This window comes from Ammospiza nelsoni, chromosome 1, assembly GCF_027579445.1.
Source record: "Ammospiza nelsoni isolate bAmmNel1 chromosome 1, bAmmNel1.pri, whole genome shotgun sequence".
In the NCBI taxonomy this organism is placed as follows: domain Eukaryota; kingdom Metazoa; phylum Chordata; class Aves; order Passeriformes; family Passerellidae; genus Ammospiza; species Ammospiza nelsoni.
Genome location: NC_080633.1, coordinates 20,915,716 through 20,934,920, shown reverse-complemented (window position 1 = coordinate 20,934,920; position 19,205 = coordinate 20,915,716). Strand labels below are relative to the sequence as shown.

General features: G+C 38.7%; 1 protein-coding gene across 2 annotated transcripts in view; it reads left to right on the top strand.

Annotated features, from left to right (window-relative positions):
* The first annotated feature begins 7,416 nt into the window (after window positions 1-7,416).
* The window catches only part of LOC132084763 (macrophage mannose receptor 1-like), a 32,736-nt gene continuing 20,947 nt past the window's right edge, over window positions 7,417-19,205 (top strand). The window contains exons 1-11 of one of the 2 annotated variants that reach the window (XM_059490019.1): window positions 7,417-7,583; window positions 9,364-9,765; window positions 10,894-11,067; window positions 12,539-12,697; window positions 13,626-13,739; window positions 14,209-14,343; window positions 15,334-15,516; window positions 16,075-16,232; window positions 16,891-17,004; window positions 17,338-17,453; window positions 17,755-17,903. In XM_059490019.1, the coding sequence (XP_059346002.1) occupies window positions 7,526-7,583; window positions 9,364-9,765; window positions 10,894-11,067; window positions 12,539-12,697; window positions 13,626-13,739; window positions 14,209-14,343; window positions 15,334-15,516; window positions 16,075-16,232; window positions 16,891-17,004; window positions 17,338-17,453; window positions 17,755-17,903 (1,762 nt within the window). In that variant the 5' untranslated portion in view covers window positions 7,417-7,525. The remainder of the gene's footprint in view (window positions 7,584-9,363; window positions 9,766-10,893; window positions 11,068-12,538; window positions 12,698-13,625; window positions 13,740-14,208; window positions 14,344-15,333; window positions 15,517-16,074; window positions 16,233-16,890; window positions 17,005-17,337; window positions 17,454-17,754; window positions 17,904-19,205) is intronic. The other variant, XM_059490026.1, reaches the window with a different exon arrangement.

Below are 19,205 nucleotides of genomic sequence, written 5' to 3'. Positions count from 1 at the left end.
CAGGTTCATTTACTTCATATAACAGTGAAACTGTTATTCTTAGTTGGATTAAAAATGAAAAGGAATTGATTATGCCACAAAGAAATGCCTACATTATAATTACTGTACTGAATATATGAAATTCAATGATATAGAACCTAGCATAGTGACACAAATTGGGAAGGTCTTTTAAACAAATGAGGAAGCAAGATAAAAAGGAAGGAAATCCTAAAATTTTGTTTGAAAGCCATTTGCATTCACTTAAAGAATCACAAGAGAAAACCACAACCTATGAATTTTCTTCCTTTAATAATTTTCCATTGCTTCTTGTGTGCTTTTATAATTTGATCAAAACTGCATTGGCTACTATAACAATTTCAATTACAGAAGTTGAGTACTTTTTTATAACTCCAACTTTTCATAACTTGCTTTTCCCTCAATTATTCACATGGTGTTTGATAGTTCAAACAACTAAAATGCCATTCAGAGTGAATTTCATAAATGTTTTCTGCCTCTTCTCACATTTAGTGTGTTCAACATAACATGACATTCTACTCTTGTTCTCATGCCAACACACCTTCACTTATAATTTTTCAACTGATGACTTGTAAAAGGAACATATCTGAAGAACAATACACTTCTCTAAATGGCCTAGAGGTAGACTATTATGATTTAGTCCAGAGGAATAAAATGTGGATTCACTCCTTTCCATGAAGAGCAATGGTAGCTCTGTATGTGTATTTTTCACTACTACTTTCATTAAAAGAAATTTTCTCTGATTAGTCTTTCCTTACTTTGGAATCTTCAATTTTGCATTTAGTTTCTCAAGTCAGTTACTGTATATTCTTTATGAAGTTCACTCTGTATTTTAGTTTTTGTATGTTTCCTGCTGCCACTCTGTGCCCCACTATTTGGACTCTATCAGGAAGTGTGCATGCCCAGAAACTGCAGGACTGGACGTCTTCTAAACAGCAGTGAAAATAGTCCTCATATGTTTCCATATGTAATAATGCCTGAAATGAAAAGCCACATTCATGCTGGTGTGACTATTAAGTACAATTACTGATAAAGAATAAAAATGAAAGAAATTTGGAAAAGCCATCCTATTTTGTGAATTAGTCTGTAGACTACATGACCTAAAGGTCCTCTATCATTGGTAATGCTTTAGGAAAAGTCCTGAAATTGCTGGAATAGGGATGGAGATGGCAGTGAAAGAAAGGAATTCCTTACTCTATTTTTTATCATATTATCATGATTTTTACTGTGTTCAGGGGAAGCTGTCTGTCTGCTCTTCATTAGTGAGTGAGTGATTTTGCTGTAGCTCTGAAATGCCCATGGGATCAGCCATGGACATTCCAGCGTCTCCAGAGGCACAGCAGGTGCAAGGACAGCACACGAGGATCTCTGGCCACTTTCTTGCCCTTTGATTATGCCACAAAGAAGTGGCTACATTATAATACTGGTCAGCCTGGGCACAAGGCTTTGGCTGCAGACAGGAGTGAGGTGATCCCAGGCTAGTTTGGGTCAATGTCTCTGGCATGTGGACCCCAAGCAGCTTCCCTGACATTCTGCTGCACTTTAGAGATGCAGCATCTTTCATTTACCACTGAGTGGAGTCCTTAACAAGACTACAGATGTGCAAGTCTGGATTCCCCTGTTGCTGTGTGACATTTTGCTCAGAGCAGCTTGGCAGTGAAGCTGTGCCTGGCATCACAGCCAGATTGCTCAGGGCATGGGTGCGTGCTATGCTTGTCATCAGGGTACACAAATAGAGGGTTATCTTTTCCAACACTGTCAAATAGTTTCTTTCAAGTATTAAATCCAGATTTTTGTTTTGTTTGTTTAACAACTGAGAGAAATGCTTATAAAACAATATTAGTATCAAAATTTGTGTTTCTTTACTCAATATAGTTCACTGACCTTTCTTTGGACAATGTCTTATGTCAGATACTCACCCTGAGTCTCTGTCTGTGTTTACTACATTAACCCACTTGGAAAGCTGTGTTGATGCTCCCATATATTCAAACCCCATTGTCAAGTAGATGAGTGCTTCCAGTAGGTTGTAAAAGTTGCATCCCATATCAAGGTCCAAACCAGATGGAAGCTTTCAAGAAATTGGGGTCCAAATTCTTTAAGAAATTAATTTTATTGCAAGTGTGAAATTAAACCACAACAATAAAACAATCCAAAGAACACAATTGTGAAAAGAAAGTAAGGAAATAGGATCTAAAAGCAGCTATTTTCCTCATCCTCATATTTCTGAGTGGTTGTAGGTACCTGTTTGTCATTCTGCAGTCACTTATATTGTCTCCTAGTATCAGATTATCTTCCAAGACTTCTATCTGCCTCTCAGTACTTTGCTTCCTGTCAGTACCTTAACCCCTGCAATTGCCTGTTTTCCTCTATCTCTTCATGAAGAGATTGATGTGCAGGGTCCCTCAATGAGTGCCCACTACCTACTGGTCTCTGTAAAAGCAAATTGCCATGGAGGAGCCACATGGATCCAGTCTCTTCCTTCATATCACTCCTGTTTGTATGAATAGACAGAGGAAGCAGAGGAAAGCACAGAAGATGCTTCACCTGGTGTGGGCAGAAAAGTTGGTGATGATGGGAGCATCCTTTCTCAGAGATACTCAAAATGTGAAGTTCAGCAAGGCAATTGAAAAAATGACCATTATAATTCCTAAAAAACAGCATTGGGCCAATCTGTTGTTGTGCTGCAACTATCAAGTTCTTACCTTGTACTTTACTTTATATTTCTATAAAAACAAACATTATATAAATCTTCAGTATACGGACACACACCTACTGGAATGTGTTACTTCCATGTCACATTAACTGTATTGTAAAACAATGTGTCATGTCATATCATTAAGCTTCAAAATACCTTATTTTCAGTTTAGGAGGGATTTTAAAGATGCTTGGATAAATGTGCTCTCTATGGTTCTGAATGCCACTGAAAGTGTGAATGCCATTTTTTTTTTTCAAATGCTAAAGCACACAATACAAGGCATGATGTAATTTAAAGCTTAAAGGTCTTCAAATTTTGTATATCATGTGAATAGAAACCTATAATCATATACATACTAGAAATAGGGAATTGAAAAGGTCCTGCCCAAAAGCAGTGTCAGCTAAAACTGACCAGCTGCTGAAACATCCAGCACCTCTTTTAAAATTTCCAACAGCAACCATGATTTCACCTCTTTCTGGGGCAGCCTTGTCCCAGGAATTATTAGTACTTCTGTACTGATAATGTTGGAGTGTTTTGCTGTGTTGCTGGCTCCTCAGCACAGCTGGGCTAGAGTGGCCCAAATAATCTCTTGGCTGCTCCAGAGCAGGCTGGCATCAGCTGTGTTCAACCTGCTTCATGGGAATGGTCCCTGGGATGCTGGACATGCCAAAGTGCACCTAGAAACCCCTTTGGGGAAGTGTTCACTGTCATGGGTGATGGACACATGCCTGCACTCATTTACAGAATAGACAGCCCTGCAATTGCCTTTTCCTGAGTCCTATTTAATTTAAATTAATTAAGGGTGCCTAGTTACCAGGTGGGTTTAAACCATGAAACAAAGCTTAAATAATTTGTTAAATACACTTTCCCATTATTTGAGCCGTTAACATGTAGAATGGCACCAAATCTTTCCATAAAACCCTTGTCAGTACACCTGCCAACTCAACATAAGCTACTAATTGCTGTTCTTTTTTAGGACTATGATTCCTTATTATCTAGTCATCATCTCATGATTAGCAAATAGTACTTCTTTTTCTATTACTTTTTCAGGAATTCAAGTTAGTCTGCCTATGTTATAATTCTTTGGTGTTATAATTCATTTAAACCTTGCCTAGATTCCCCCAGTGTCTACTGAGAATTGCCAATTTCTCTAAGTATTACAGCTTGTCTCTAAGAGTTAAAAATAATCAAATTCAAAAACCAAAAAATGGGGTTGCCTTGCAGTCCAAACATCACATCATGTTTTCATCTTTAATCTATCCTGTTGTTTTACACAGAGTTGGGCACAATTTGTGAAAACTAAACAATGCTTCTGGTATAGGAAATGGTCTTGCAAATATTTCCTTATCTTCCCTTGTTTACAGGCCTCCTAATGAAGTGTCTGACAAAATGCTATGGAAATGAAGAGCAGGTTTTAAACATTGCATGCTATGTTTTGGTAGGAAGCATTAAGCTCATGAGTGCAGCAACACTGCCTCATGTGAAATGAGGAGAAAAATGTATTCTGCACTGAAGCTTTCCAGAGCAGGCTTAAGTGTGATAGACTGTGATGCTGCCAAGTAAAAGTGTGAGATTATTGAAAATGTGGGCAAGAGCTCCAACTCATTTTAAATGCACATTGGCTTCATAATATGGAAAATCAGCTAAATTAAGGGTACATGCAGTGATCTGAACAGCATCCAAAAAAACCCTACTTTGATGGATGATGTGCCTACTTTGACAAATATTCAGAGAAAATTGGTGACTGAAAAAATCCTGGCATTGGCTGCAAATAATGTGGCCTTGGATAGTCCTTTAGTTGGAAGCTGGCTCTGACTTGAGTTTGAAGCTTTGACTAAGGTTCACCAGCTTTCTAGATTCAGATCATTCCAGCAGTTTTTAATGCAGTGTACCGTGACATCAAGTCTTGTATCTGAAGGACTGAAAATATTTTTCTAGATGCCATATAGGCTTCACAGCACGATAATTTTGTGCAGATGCAAAAACTAGAGGACTTATGTGAAAGGGAAGAGCACCTGATAGGTGGCACAAGGACAGAGCTGGGAACAGATGAATTTTTTTTTTCCCACGTGCTCAAAATCAGGGAACTTTGGGTAGTGCTCTGGTCTGATGAAGTATATTTTAAGGTGGTTACACATGATGGCTTTAAGGTGCTAGCAGGGGCTGCAGTTTACTGATTGTCCTGTTCACAATAGTCAAGGTGTTGTGGAGTACCAGCAATGGGTAAAGGAAGCTGAATCTTATTCCTCCAAGATTCCTGAATGTGGTGCTGGGTTAAACTCAGGTAAGATAATTCCCCACCCCTTTTTTGTGTCCATACAGCAAGGAGTAGGTGAGAGAAGAGAGAGAGAAGAGTAAGGAGTGGCTGCTCTCACTGGATGCCCATGGCTGGTGGCTGGGCTAGCACATGCCTGGCCTCAGTGCCCTGCTGCACGAGTAGCTTGCATTGTCAGCACTAACAAAGCAAACAAAACTTGTCCTGAAAATGGGATCTGAACTGTAAATCCCATCCATGACCATCACCTTGCAGCTCTTTACCACTCAGTTGATTGTCTTCCTAAATGTGGACTAATTTAGGGGAAGGATAGGTGCCTTTCTCTCCAAAACAGGCAATTCTGCACAAATGGTGTGGCCAACATAGTGGGCCCAGGGTAAGGAAGGTGATAGTTTCAGCATTAGACAGTCCTGAGAAGTAGGTAAACTGAACTGATGACTGAGCCATAGGCAAATCTATTGAAGTGAAGGGAGATGACCATCTGATTGATGCATTGAACTCCAATTTATTGATCTATCAGCCACTTTATATAACAGTGTTAATTAACTTCATGCATATTGCAAAATCCAAGCTCACGATAGGTTAACAGCGAAAGCTCTAACCACTCCTTTTGTTTTACAGTACCTATGATTGTTTACTAAAAACAGAACTAGCATTCCCACTGTGATATGAAAGGTTCCCAAAACTTCCACATCTGTTCCCAGGGAGCTATCTTTTCCCAGAGAGCCCAGGGACAGACTGTCTGAGAACCTTATTGTTATAAAGTGATGCTTGAGAGGGCCTAATTGTTTATAGAATCAAGCCTGGGAAATGCTTTACAACTACCTTTTACTTTTCCCTCTGCTGTATGCCTTTATGGCCTCTTTCTTTAAGCCATGCTAGAACCAAACTCTCCACACAAATCACTGTTTGCTCCTACAGAGCAGGAAGGAAGTGACATTCAAATGACAAAAGGAAGTAAAAAAGAAGAAAATGCACTGCAGTGATATGACAGTGCTCAGACTATGCCTGGAAGAGCTGTGAGAGATTTAGATGCCCTTTATAACAAGGAAATCTGGAAACTACTTCAGATTAAAGCCAGCCTTTACAGCTATTTACAGAAGTCCTTTAGATATTTTATTTGAACTAGTGTGTACAACCTACCAGGGTAAAAAAAAAAACAAACCCTAGAAAACCACAAAACCTAAACCCTACATATCTTTTAATAGTTCTGCAGTTAAGAGATTCCTTTGGTAACAGTCCATGTGAATGTCTGCTCCCTCTCTGCTATCTCCTTCTGTGCTGTTAATTATGAAATTTCCTTCCTCTTTCAGAAAAGAGGCTTGATACAATTGTATTTGGAAGGTTTGTGAGGAGGGGAAGAAGTCCAGTGTCTTCTTTTCCAGTGGTTGCAAAGAAACTTCAGTCACTCCCCCCAGCAGAGACTGACAGAGAGGTCAGGCCATGAATCTGTATTGGGCATTAGACATTTTTCAGATATGGAATTTTTCACACACCCTTGTTACCCATCTTTAAAATCATGTTCTGAACCTTACCAATCTACAAGCAGTGGGGTAAGAAAATGTTTTAAATGCACTTTCCTGCCAACATTCCTCCTTCAGCATGTTTTTCTAAGACATTCAAGTCAAATTTGGTATTTAAATTTGGTAGGGAATTCTAGAAAAATAAAAGGATTTAAAAATCTAGGAAAAAATGTCACAGAGTCATAGAATACCTTCAGTTGGAAAGAATTCATATGGATCATCAAGGACAATTCCATGTTCATCACAGGACACCCTAACACTAAACTATATGAATAAAAGTACTGCCCAGATGCTCCTTGAAGTGCTTGCCAATGGAAAAATGGTATAGACTTTTTTTTTTTTTTTAATAAGAAAGGAAACAGTGATAAAGCAAAGGAAGAAAACAAAGACTAATTATAGAGATAATATAAAGAACAGGCATTTTCCTGTTATTTTTATAACTACATACTGCTAACCAGGAAATGTTACTCGACTAATTATTTGTTCTTCCGCTATCTATTATTTAAACAATGGTCCAAAAATGCATGCTGATTATTTCCAATGATTGCTGAGCTCAGTTAACAAGAAGTGGTTAAAGGGTGGTACAAAAGGTTGATGGGTGTATCTGCAAACCAGCATTCAGATGTAAGGTTTAAAAGCTAAGGCTGAATTTCTGTCTTTAGTATTTAGTTGTTGATTTGACCCCAGGAGTTCCACACGTCTCCTCAGCAGAGACAGTGGGAATGCAGTGACATAAAAACTTTGGACCACCTGCTTTCCCAAAGAAGAATGGTTTGCCCCCAGTGAGATGCCATTCTTTCTTGAGGGTAAAATTTGTGCCACGTAGTCTTGTCTTTTAGAAATGTGGCATGTGACAGAATGTTTCCTTATTTAGCTCTGGGAGTTTTTACCCAACCGTCCAGCCTGCAAAACTGAGGAGGACCAGCCACTGTCCTCTCCTCAGCAGGACTTTACCACCTGCAACTCTCCGCATCCAGGTTTTGCTGAAGGGAAGGGAAGGAAACAGCATTTCCAATTATGTTCTCTGGGCTCTTGCTTGTTCTCTCTCTTGTTGACATTTCTTTGCAGCTGCCGGGTAAGTGCCTCCTGCTTGCTTCCTGTGGAGGTTGTCGTGAAAGTGCTTCCACTCCTCTGGCTTTTCTGGGTGGTTGTGGCTCTGTGGTACTGCCAATATGTACATTGTTAGTGCGGGGATGGGGAGCCTCTTAATGGCAGGCAACAGGCAGGGGAACAACCTCACGGGAAAAAAAGTAATGGTTAGAGAAGGAACCAGACACTCAATCCTTAATGGTTTTATTAATATATAGTGGCACTATAATTTCAATAACCCCAGAAGATCAGACCAAAGAAAATACATGTTTAAATGCTGTTTTAAAAAAAATGATTTAATTCTTTACTACTGTTTTTTGAGCTGTTGGTGTCTGGGTAATGTTTTGCAAAATCAGGCAGGGAAAATCTTCAGGAATGGTGAAATGCAGAAATATTGGTAGGCTATTAAGATATTCACAGATGATGGCTGTAAAGGGGGTTTTATTCACTATTTTGAACAGACTCATTGAATTTACTGGCATTGATAAAGTGGATGGAAAATTTTTTTTTAAATAAAATCAGATTAAGTTTAGGAAAACTCTTGTGGAATTGCTAGCCCCTTAGTTGCACTTCTCTTGCAGGTATTCTGCAAATCTGAATGTTTAAGGTTAAATCCTTTCAGCTTTCTAACTCCTGAGGATTGGCATAGATTGTCTCAGAGTATATGGTATTTTTTTAATCACCACAGTCCCCCTGCAGGCCAGAAGAATTATTTTCAGTGTCCTGGCTATTATCAATTACATTGATTTCAATTTTTTTGCAAGCTTTTTAAAGAAATGTCTTTACTTCTTAAATAGATTTTTAATAAATATGACACCCACTGCTCAAGACATGTATCATTGGTTATGAATCCCACAGGTTTTGGCAGGAAATACAACCAGATGGGTCACAAAGTACAAGACAAGGCAGCAGAGCAAATTCACAGGCACGGTTCACAACTGCTGCTGATAAACTCATTGCAGGACTGAAATTAGCTCCCCTGCTTCTACCTTACCTTGCAGCCCAGCACTTCAGGCTTGTTCAGATAAACTGCCTGGAGAGCTGGGGACCCAATTTCTGGTGCAGGTGCACCTTCTAACTTCCACCAGCCTTTAGACCCTGGCAAGTGCCAGATGCTGCTACTCCCCAGTCTTTGCTACTTTCTCAGACTGACTGGCCTCCCAAAGTCATTCCTAGTTTTATAGTCCATGGCTCAAGTAGGGGATGGCAGATCCTGTAGTCAGCAAGGCTGAGGAGTCCAGAGTGACCCCTGAGAAGCCCAGACGCGTTCACTCACATTTATATGATGAAAAGGAAAGGTGGATTTGGGGGAGGGGAGGCAAATGGCTCAGCAAAGATTTGCTGTGTGCCCACCAGGAGACCTGTAAGATCTGGAAGGGTGAGAAAAGCTCATAAAGGTCAGAAGTCCACCAGGCCATGAATCTGAGGACAGGTTGGATGGAACAAGGCAATGGTAATGGCAGTGTGGCTGAGGGAATTCACTGATGTAAAACCATCCAGCAAGCTGTGCTCAGCTGCTGCTGCTGCCCCCCACTGATCCACAGCATGGTGCTGTACAACCATCACATACATTTTCTATTGTCTATTTTATTTTTAATCAGTAGAATTGATGTTGCTCTGGACCCTGTCGAAAAATAGAATGTTTTTATCTGACATGAATGCAATGACTTCTTGTTCATGTGAATGGGAAGCAGAATAATATCACATATCCACTATACATATATATTCTATAATAACTATTTGCTATATGTTCTTTTGTTTTACAGACATTAAAACATTTTTAGTGTATAATAAAGTCAACAGGCTCTGTCTTGAGGCATCTATCGCACAGTCAGTTAGAACTGCCACTTGCAATCAAGACAACAAATCACAAAAATTCAGGTGGATCACAGATCATCAGCTTATGAGTGTGAAACTTAAACTATGCCTGGGGGTGCCATTGAAGAAGGATCAGACCATGGTCACTCTGTATCCCTGTAATCCAAAAAGTGAGCTCCAGTGGTGGGAATGCAGAAATGAAAGCATCCTTGCAATCCAAGGAGAGGATTTATTTTTCAGTCCTGGCAATGAAGAGCATGATAATGTTTTGTTAAAGAAGGAACTAAGTGCAAAGAATAAATGGAATATCTATGGGGCCATGGATATTTTATGTTCCCAAGGATATGAAGGTACAAAAAATTTGATTCTTTCCTCCTTTGCATTAATTACTTTGTGAGTGTTAGAATAGTTAAGATCTTTGGCTCTGACTATTCTGACTCCTTCACTGACCACCAGAATTTTAGAAAATCCATGCATTGAGGTACTTAACTTTGAATTTAATGTAATATTTATGTCCAAGCATGTATTATATACACACACTTTTTTAGTCTATGCATTATAGTACATTGGTATTTTGAGTACTGTATTACATGTACCTTCTATATATTCTATAAACACATATTATTAGTGAATGTGTATATACATACTTACTCTCATACTATGTATAACATTCTATACTATGTATAAGTATTCTCTAAATTCGCTATTGCTCACCATAATGTGTCACTAAATTATTAACAGAGCACAGAAACACTGATAAGTTTCTTATACAGTCACAGGGATATGAAATTTACATCCCCATGAATGAAGGACAATATGTGTGTGCTGAGTAAGGTCTGAAAGTTCTGATTTAAGCAGAGGAAGCATGAGCAGATGAGGATGCTCATGGAGTAATTACAGTCACTAGTGCAATTACCTTTTCTGATTTGCTGAAGTCTGATTGTACTGAATGGCTTTCCCATATCTAGAATGAATTCTCTAAAAGGCCCTCACAGCTTATTTGAGTACTGAACTCTTAGCTTTGCATGTGGCAAGCTGCTTCACTGTATGAGGTACTTAGAATAGTCACTGGAATAAAAACACAGACAGATAGTCTAATATATGTTTACTTTTTTCCCAGGAATCAAGACTTATAAATATTAGCTCCTGCTCTTGCACATGTTATATAAAACCTAACATTGTTTGAAATAGAAATTATCTTAGGGTAGAGCTGTGGATCCTTATTAAGATTGTAAAAGAGTCTTGGTCAGAAATTTAATTATAGACCTCATCTATGATACATTCTTTTATATCAGAATAGCATTGTTCTAAAACATATGTCAGCAGCTGAAGTCTGAAAAAGTGCTAGGTTTTTTATGATTATGGGACAGGAACCATGGAAAGCACATTGAGATGCAATTCTGCCCCAGACCTTACTTTTTCCCTAGTTTATGTACATTGGTTACTTTTCATACTCATGTTATATTTTGTCTCCCCAGAGACCTTCACGCTGCTGGGCAACGCTTTTGGGGCGCCGTGTGTTTTCCCTTTCGTGTACCGTCAGCAGTGGTGGGCGGCGTGCACGGCCGCGGGCCGCGCTGACGGCCGGCTCTGGTGCGCCACCACCACCAACTATGACACGGACCAGCGATACGGCCTCTGCCCCTCCACAGGTGAGGCACTGCTCCTCCCTGGAGCCCTCAGTGGGCCTTTGGCAAACCTGCACGGGCAGAATATGATTATCTTTATAATAACAACTCAAAACTCACAAGGATGTGGTTTAGTATATGATGCGTTGCCGCGGGCTGCAGCTCATGCGAAGAAATGACGTGTTGCACAAAGATGGGAAGAGAGTGATTGAAGAGTAAATCAGCATTCAGTTCCCACTTGCTGTGGGGGTGTTGCTGAGCAGCACAATAATTCTGAGCTCCTTACTGCTTCCCAGCCAGGATGTGTGCTGTCACTGTTGTACAGCCCTTCTCTGAGGATTCCTGTTTGTGATGGATGTGGGCACAAAAATGAGCACTGTAGAAAGATTGATGTTGAAGTTAATGTTTCAATTTGCATGACTCTCATGTGAACGTATTTTTTTGCTAAAGTAGAATGTGTCCTTTTAACCATGCTTTTAAGCCCTGCTCATATTGTCCCTTTCCACCCCCTTGATAGCTGCCTGGCATTTCTCTGCAATTTCAATCACTTTCTTTGATTTCTGTGGTCACTTGCCCCTCTATCTCCCTTTATGGCCTGGAGAACTTTGCATTCATGACATTGAAATCTCCACCTGACGCATCTCATCTTTCCTCTATATTTCTCCCCATGGCTCCTGTTCAGTATCATCATTTTTTATCAGAATGCCCCTTTACTCCATTTGATTTAAAGTGGACTTTCAGTGTGGCACACATCCCTAGTCAGCTGTGCTTTCCAGGTTCCTGCAAAGACACCTCACACACTGAGCCCTGAAAGTGTGACATAGGGTCATTGAATAATTTCAGAGTTTTTGAAAGGTACTCCCAGCTAGTTCTTTTTCTAAAATTCATCTTCATACTGAGTTTTGGGAACCATCAACTACCTGATAAAATTTTGTGTTGTGCTTGATTAAGAATGTTAATATCTTCAACAAATCAAAGATGCAAAGGTAATCAGAGGAGGGGCACGGTGCTGCTCAGCACCTTTGCTGTGTGACAGCCACATCCAGAGGCTCTTTGAATGGGAATGGGAGTTATCTATGAAATTTTTTGATGCTAAATTCAGGTCTATAGCTAGTGCTTACAGCTCTCAGTGGGAGCTGCTGTCCAGAGAGGGAAGGAAAAGTTGCACAAATATTTCAAAATGTTCTCCTGGGACTTCTCCCACACAATGTATTGACACTCCATGCAATGTATTTTCCTGTGCAATCACTTTCCTTGTGGTAAATCCTGACTTGTCTCTCTTCATGGAACAGGAGGCAGCTACCTTTACCTGTCAGCTTACTGGCCTTAATTTTGTCCTTCTCCATCTGCTCATAACATTTTCAGTGGTCTTGAAAGGGCAGCCCAGGTAAAATTTAAGGAGATGAATGAGAACCTGCTACACAGAACAAGAACCTGCAACTCAGTTTTCTTTTGGCAAGTTACTATACCTCTGCTGTTATTATTCTTTCTACAGATCAAGACAGCACGTGGACTACAGATCTATCAACAAATGTTCACTACCAAATAAATTTTGACTCAGCTCTCACATGGCACCAAGCCAGGAAGAGCTGTCAGCAGCAAAACGCAGAATTACTGAGTATCACAGACATTCATGAACAAACGTACCTTAAAGGTAAGGCAGTAAAGCAAACCCTGGGTTACATTCAGGATCTGTCCAGGCCATCAGAATAGCTAAGGATTATTTAAAATTATTTTGGCCATTGCCTTTGGACCTAAATATGTGTGGCCAAGAAAACAAAATATTTTAGAATTTGCAAGTTCATATCAAAATTGCTGCCAAATTTACATAGAATTCAAAGTATTCCAGCATCCCGCAAGTGTAACAGTTTAACTTCATATTTACAAATCTTACAAATTTTATTTATATATATATATATATATATATATATATATATATATATATATATATATTAATGGAGGAAAAAATCCTGAAAAGTAAATTAAAGACTTAGTTTTGATCAAAAGGAAACTTCAAAAAAAAAAAAAAAAAGAAAGAAAAAAAGGTTAATCTTTATACTAAAAGAAGGACTTGCTTTGTTTCAAATGCCGTTTTGACAGCTCTTTTTTCATTCGCTTGGCAAACTGAAAAATATCAGTTATTTACAGATATCAAATTGCAGTCTTATGTATCCACATCTAGATGAAGAAATTATATGGAAGAAATATTTATTGTTGGTTTTAAGGATTAATTTACCTTCTAACAAATTTTTGTTATTGTTTATATTTATACTCTACCAATAATTCTACTTCAATGTACAGAATTTAGCCGATTCTGCAGAAACAATTTTGTTTTGGATATACTCTGTGGATATAATCTGTTCATTTTGCATTAGTTGAAAGAACAAAGCTGAGAGTTTCTGTTTGTTTGCTTTCTTACAGTATTCAAACTTTGGCATCTTTCAATATAGTAGGTTCTATAGTATGGACAGATATTTACAATTCACTATTTAGGAATACAACTCTTCCTAGAGATGTTGTTAGTGACCATTGCTAGTACAAAAGGGATTTAAAAAATAATTCCTCTTATTTTTGTAACTTAGAATTAACAGAAGGTACAGATTCTGCACTGTGGATTGGACTCAACAGACTGGACTTGAGTAGTGGATGGGAGTGGATTGGAGGCAGCCCTTTCCAGTACTTAAACTGGGCTCCAGGTAGATGTGACTTTGTTTGATTTTGTATTTCCAAAGAGAAAAGATACATACTTCAAATACTGCTGTAAACTTTATTAGCAGATATTTATGCTATAAGTATTTTAGCTATTATTGCTTTAGCTTTAGAAAAATCTCTTTTTCTATAGCAATATAAGACAGAAACCTTCAACGTATTGCAAAAATATTTTAGCTGTGAAAGCAACACTGCCTGTCCCAAAATTATTCAGTCTTCCATTTCTTGACTAACAACTAAAGTATGAGTTTACAGGTTTGTGTCCTCCTACCTAACCTACACACATTTCATACAGACATTTCCACTACTGGAAACACACCTTAGCTCTTACCAAAGCTGGGAAAGACATGACCTCCATCATTTCATGCAGGAGTGGTCTCTCAGGTCCATTTTAGACCTTAGAGCTCTGTTTTTCATTCAGAAAAATTCATTTTTTTCTCTGTACTTTTCCCAAAGGAAGTCCATCTCCAGAATCTGGAAAGCTCTGTGCAGTTTTGAATCCTGAAACAAAAGCTAAATGGCAAAATTGGGAATGTGATCAGAAACTTGGTTATATTTGTAAGAAAAGGAATTTTACTTTGGTTCCTTCAGGTATGTTGATACATATTGATAATTAAAGTAGAAGCTGTTTTCTGAATTACTAAACATATTGACAAAGATGAACAGAAGAATTTTATTAGAAATAGAACTATTTCTTGTTTTTCTGGTTTGCTTTTTACAACGATTACAACCTTTCTAGTCTGATCTCCAGTTCCACAACACACACACTGAAACAGACAAAAGCAAAGAATTTCCAACGAGCCATTCCTGTCTGTGTTTCAGGGGCCAGGTCTCCCCTTTATGTCCACAGACTACTGACCATCAAAAGGGAGAACAACTCAAAAATTATTTTTCAGAAGTGGGACATTAGTAAATATTAGCCCAAGAAAAAAAGATGCATAACTTAGTGCAGTTCTAAGTCATTCTCCATGACCTGTGGTCAGCCAGCATCCAGATAAGCAAGTTCCGAGTTCACTGCAGAAGTGGTGGAAGATCGAGACAGTGGAAGATCAACACATTGAAGTGAGAAAAGATATTTTAAGTGTATGAAGATTTCCCTGTTGGTGTGACGCTATATATTTATCTAGCTATAAATTTATCTTGATGGCTTTTACTCTATCAATTTACTCAATCCTTTAAAAATTCATAAACCTTCTATGTTAGCTGCAGATAATGTCTGATTTCTTCTATCTGACAAATAAGCACTAGGTGATACAGAAATTAATAAAATTAAAGAATTACAAAAATATTTGATTAATACATTACAAAATTAATATATTTGTTGCAGACATTTGACTAAACTTAGAATTTGTATTAGATATTACTTGTATTAAAAAGCTTTCTTTCTCCAAGCTAAAAATTGCCTGGTTTAGCGAATCACATTTGTATCTACTGTATTTTGTGTTTATCATCTCCTAATGATGAGAATTTCAAAAGAAAATTCTTAGTTTAAGACTTTCGCACAGATGAGGTGGAAATATTTTCAGAGTCATGTCCCTTGCACAGCAACTGGAGCTGTAAAGCCTTGGTACATGTTCCTAGGTGACCCTGGGCCTGTCACCTGCCCAGCTGGATGGGTGCCCTATGTGGATCACTGCTATAAGATCTTCAGGGACAGCAAAGGATGGGAAGGAGCTTTGGCCTCTTGTCAGAAGGAAGGGAGTCACTTGGCCAGCATCCAAAGCCCTGAGGAGCACAGCTTTATGGTGTCTCAGCTTGGGTACAGTGAGTGTTTCCAGGGGGTCTCTTGCCTTTGCCTGCATAGAAAACAACTCAGCTGAATTGGTAGTTCCTGCTGAATTCTGCATGTTGTCAAAACTATTGTTTTATTTATTGCCAAACTAATTGATGTAGGTCTGGGGGGCGGGGCTTAGGGGCTTTCTATTTTTTTTTCATTTTGCTGAAAGAAGCTTAAAACATTCATGCTCCAAGCTACATAAAATCAGTATTCTAAAATTTGACCAGTGCAATGGAACTGAAAAATAACTATTCAGACTTCTATCCTACCATCGTGGCATATCAGCATTAGGCTGATAATTCACACCCACTGTTATTGGGAGGAAGAGCAAAATTTTTTCACTCAGTGCAAGAATTTCCTTACAGCCTAATTTTCCAAAGCATACAGTCCTAATTTTTTATATCAATATGAAATTATTAATTTATAAAATTATCATAGAACATGATTCATAAATTTGTGAAAGGACCTATGTCCAAAGCCTAATGGTTGGTACTGGGAAAAAGACGGAGTGCCAAAAGAGTTCTTATCTCTGTTTCCATCTTCAGAGCCAACAGACAAGCTGTGGACTGGGCTGAATGACCGTAAGGTTCAAATGTATTTTGAGTGGAGTGATGGTACCCCAGTGACATACACAAAATGGCACCTGGGAGAGCCATCCACTACAAACAACAGGCCAGAAGACTGTGTCCTGATCAAGGGCCAGGTGATATTTCTCAGTACATAATGTGCTTCCATACTGAAAAGAAATACTTAATAAAAGAATAACATGCTCTGCTATTTCAGCAAAGGGATAAGGCCAGAAGAGATGCAGGGATTGAATTGAATGAGATTGAGAATGAGATTGAATGTGGCCTTTAAAAACACCAAAAGCATTACTGCATCACCAGTGAAATTTTCTCTTTAAGTACTTCTGACAGTCACAAATGAAATTATTATTATTAGGGCTACAAACCAGGTCTCTGAAGGTATTTTGAGAACATTACCTCCTTTTCCTCTGGTGGTAATGATGGTATATGGGGATCTCTGATTCTTGTTGGCTTCTCTTTGCTTGCTTCTTTGCCTGCATAACTGCTTGTGCAGGACCCAGCACAACAGATCAGGGAGCAGCTCCATGCACCCTCCTCCCTTCTTATCCCTGCCAGCTGAGGCTATACTGCTATAGACCAGTCCACTATTTCGCAGATTTGGTGAGCAGATTTGGTTTTGATATCATGTAGGAAAATTAGATAAGGAAAAATATTCAATTTAAAAATAAAGGAGAAAGACAAAAAATAATTTTCATTATTAAGAAAGACATTATTTTTCTCCTTTAGATTATTCATCTTTATCTTCTTTTTATTTCAAACTTTTTCCTGACACAGAATGGCTATTGGGCAGACCATGTATGTGAGAAGAAGGCTGGTTACATTTGTAAAAGAAAAGCTACATCACAAACAGCTGGAGAAAAAGAAAGTAGCCTTGCAGGTTGCAAAAAAGTAAGTATGTGAGAATGAAACATCAATTTCTCAGATGAAATAGGTACATTGAGAATCCAGTAGAATTATTTTAATTATTTGTATTATTTACATGGGAGGGTTTTTTGTTTTATTTTATTATTAATTTTCTCCCTCTCTCTCAGTTACTCTAAATTTTAAAAAACCATTTACAGAAATCACTTAGGAGGAATCTGTCATTTCACTGCAAAAAGTTTCTCATTCATAATATTCATGATCATTGTGCTTCATTAACTTTTAAATGTCATATTTCACTTAATACATGATACCCCAATTATTTAAAATTTGTATGAAAATCCTAATATCATGTTACAGGGCTGGAGAAGATATGGGACCTACTGCTATTTTATTGGACATGTTCCAGCAACATTTTCAGAAGCAAACACCACTTGTGAAGGAGAAGAAGGTTACTTAGCCACAGTTGAAAGTAGGTATGACAATGACTTTTTCTTTGCTTTTAAATAACTAAAGATTGTATCTTATGAAATATTCCTAGAAAAACTAACACAACACCATGCAGCAAAATGTTTAATTAACAGATGAGGTCTCCAGTTGAATTACAAAAAAAGTCTTGTTTTTTTTGTTGTTCATATGGGATCTGAATCCTATGTGGGGTCTTCTCCCCCAGCCTGAGGCACGGAATAAAAGAAAAAATTCCATCATCACATTAGACTGACAGGATTTGGGTAAATGCCTTTGTTTTCACTTGCATCTTGATGATGTTTTTTACAGATATGAACAAGCCTATCTGACTAGCCTTGTTGGGCTGAGGCCTGAGAAATATTTCTGGCTTGGCCTCTCTGATGTGCAGGATCAAGGCACTTTCAGCTGGGCCAATGGTGAAGCTGTCTCCTTCACACACTGGGATGCAGGGATGCCTGGTGGGTGCTGTGACCAGGGATGGTGGGTGCTCTCTGACAATGTGGCCCCTATTTAGGTTGTGTTGACATATAGTCCTCTGAATTTTATGTTTTAAACTTTTGGTATATTTTATAAGTACTTGCACTTTTCATATCCCATATTCTAATTTTAAAGGCAAAATTTCAAACTGCACTTTTATATTAGGACATCTGATATGTTTACCCATAAGATTAACTTTTGGCCCATCTTCACAGGGAGATAGAAGGAGTTACAAATGTGTCCGAAGACTATTCCACACTTGTCCCTCTAGTGAAAAAGTTAGCCTGGGAGAAGTGGTTGAAACAGAGCAACTGGAATATGGATTTTAAGTTAGAATTACAAACTCAAAGTATCAAAAATCACTGTGCCATTATTATTTTTATGTGTGATACTAAGAAAACTGCATTAATGTGTTCATACTGTGCAGAAGCACAGAAAACAAGATTTTATTAAGCCATGAGGAAATCTGCTTTTTGTGGGATATACTATGTTCCTCTCAGTGATTGTCTGAAGATTTTCTTGAAAACTTTCAGTGAGGTTATAAATATAATATAAAACCAGTAAAAAATATGAAAGACAAAGACTAGCAAAACCTTAGCAAATACCATAAGAGGAAATCCTGCCAGGGAGTCTATGCTGTCAGAAAATGATCAGAGCATGAGGAGAGCACTCAGAGGTCATGTTAAGGAATCCTCCCTCTCTGGCCATCCAAGGGCCACTCTGGAGTCACACTCACACCACCTGAGCTGGACCAAGGTCCTCCCCAGATACACCCCCACACTCACACAGCCAGACAAGGTTTCCTCAACAGCTTGAACCCGGGTTTCCCCAGATTTTTTGGTTGCTAAAATAATTCAATCACGGTGCTATAATAAAATAACAGCTTGAGCTGAGTGCTTCCAAGGAAGGACCATGAACAGAGGAAACCCTGGGCTGTTTTACAGTCTAAATGCAGCAATGTCTGGGGTCCTTGGCCCCTGCTGAGACCTTGGGTGTCCAGTCACCTGGCTGGACCTCTGATACCTGTGTCCTTTGCTATGCAAAGGGTCAGCACCAGTTCACAGCCCTTTGCCTTGGGTCCCACCAGCCAGAGCTCAATCTCGAGCTGGCACTGCAGATTGCAAACCAAAGTACCCATGGCAAATGCATTCCTCAACAATCAGGCTGGAATAGTAAAGAATAATCTGCTTCCTTTCATCTGTGTTCACTGAGAAGAAAATGGACTTTCTGTGCTGGAAAGTTTCTTTGTGAGGGTATCTTTGAAGAGTCTATTTCAAGCTGAA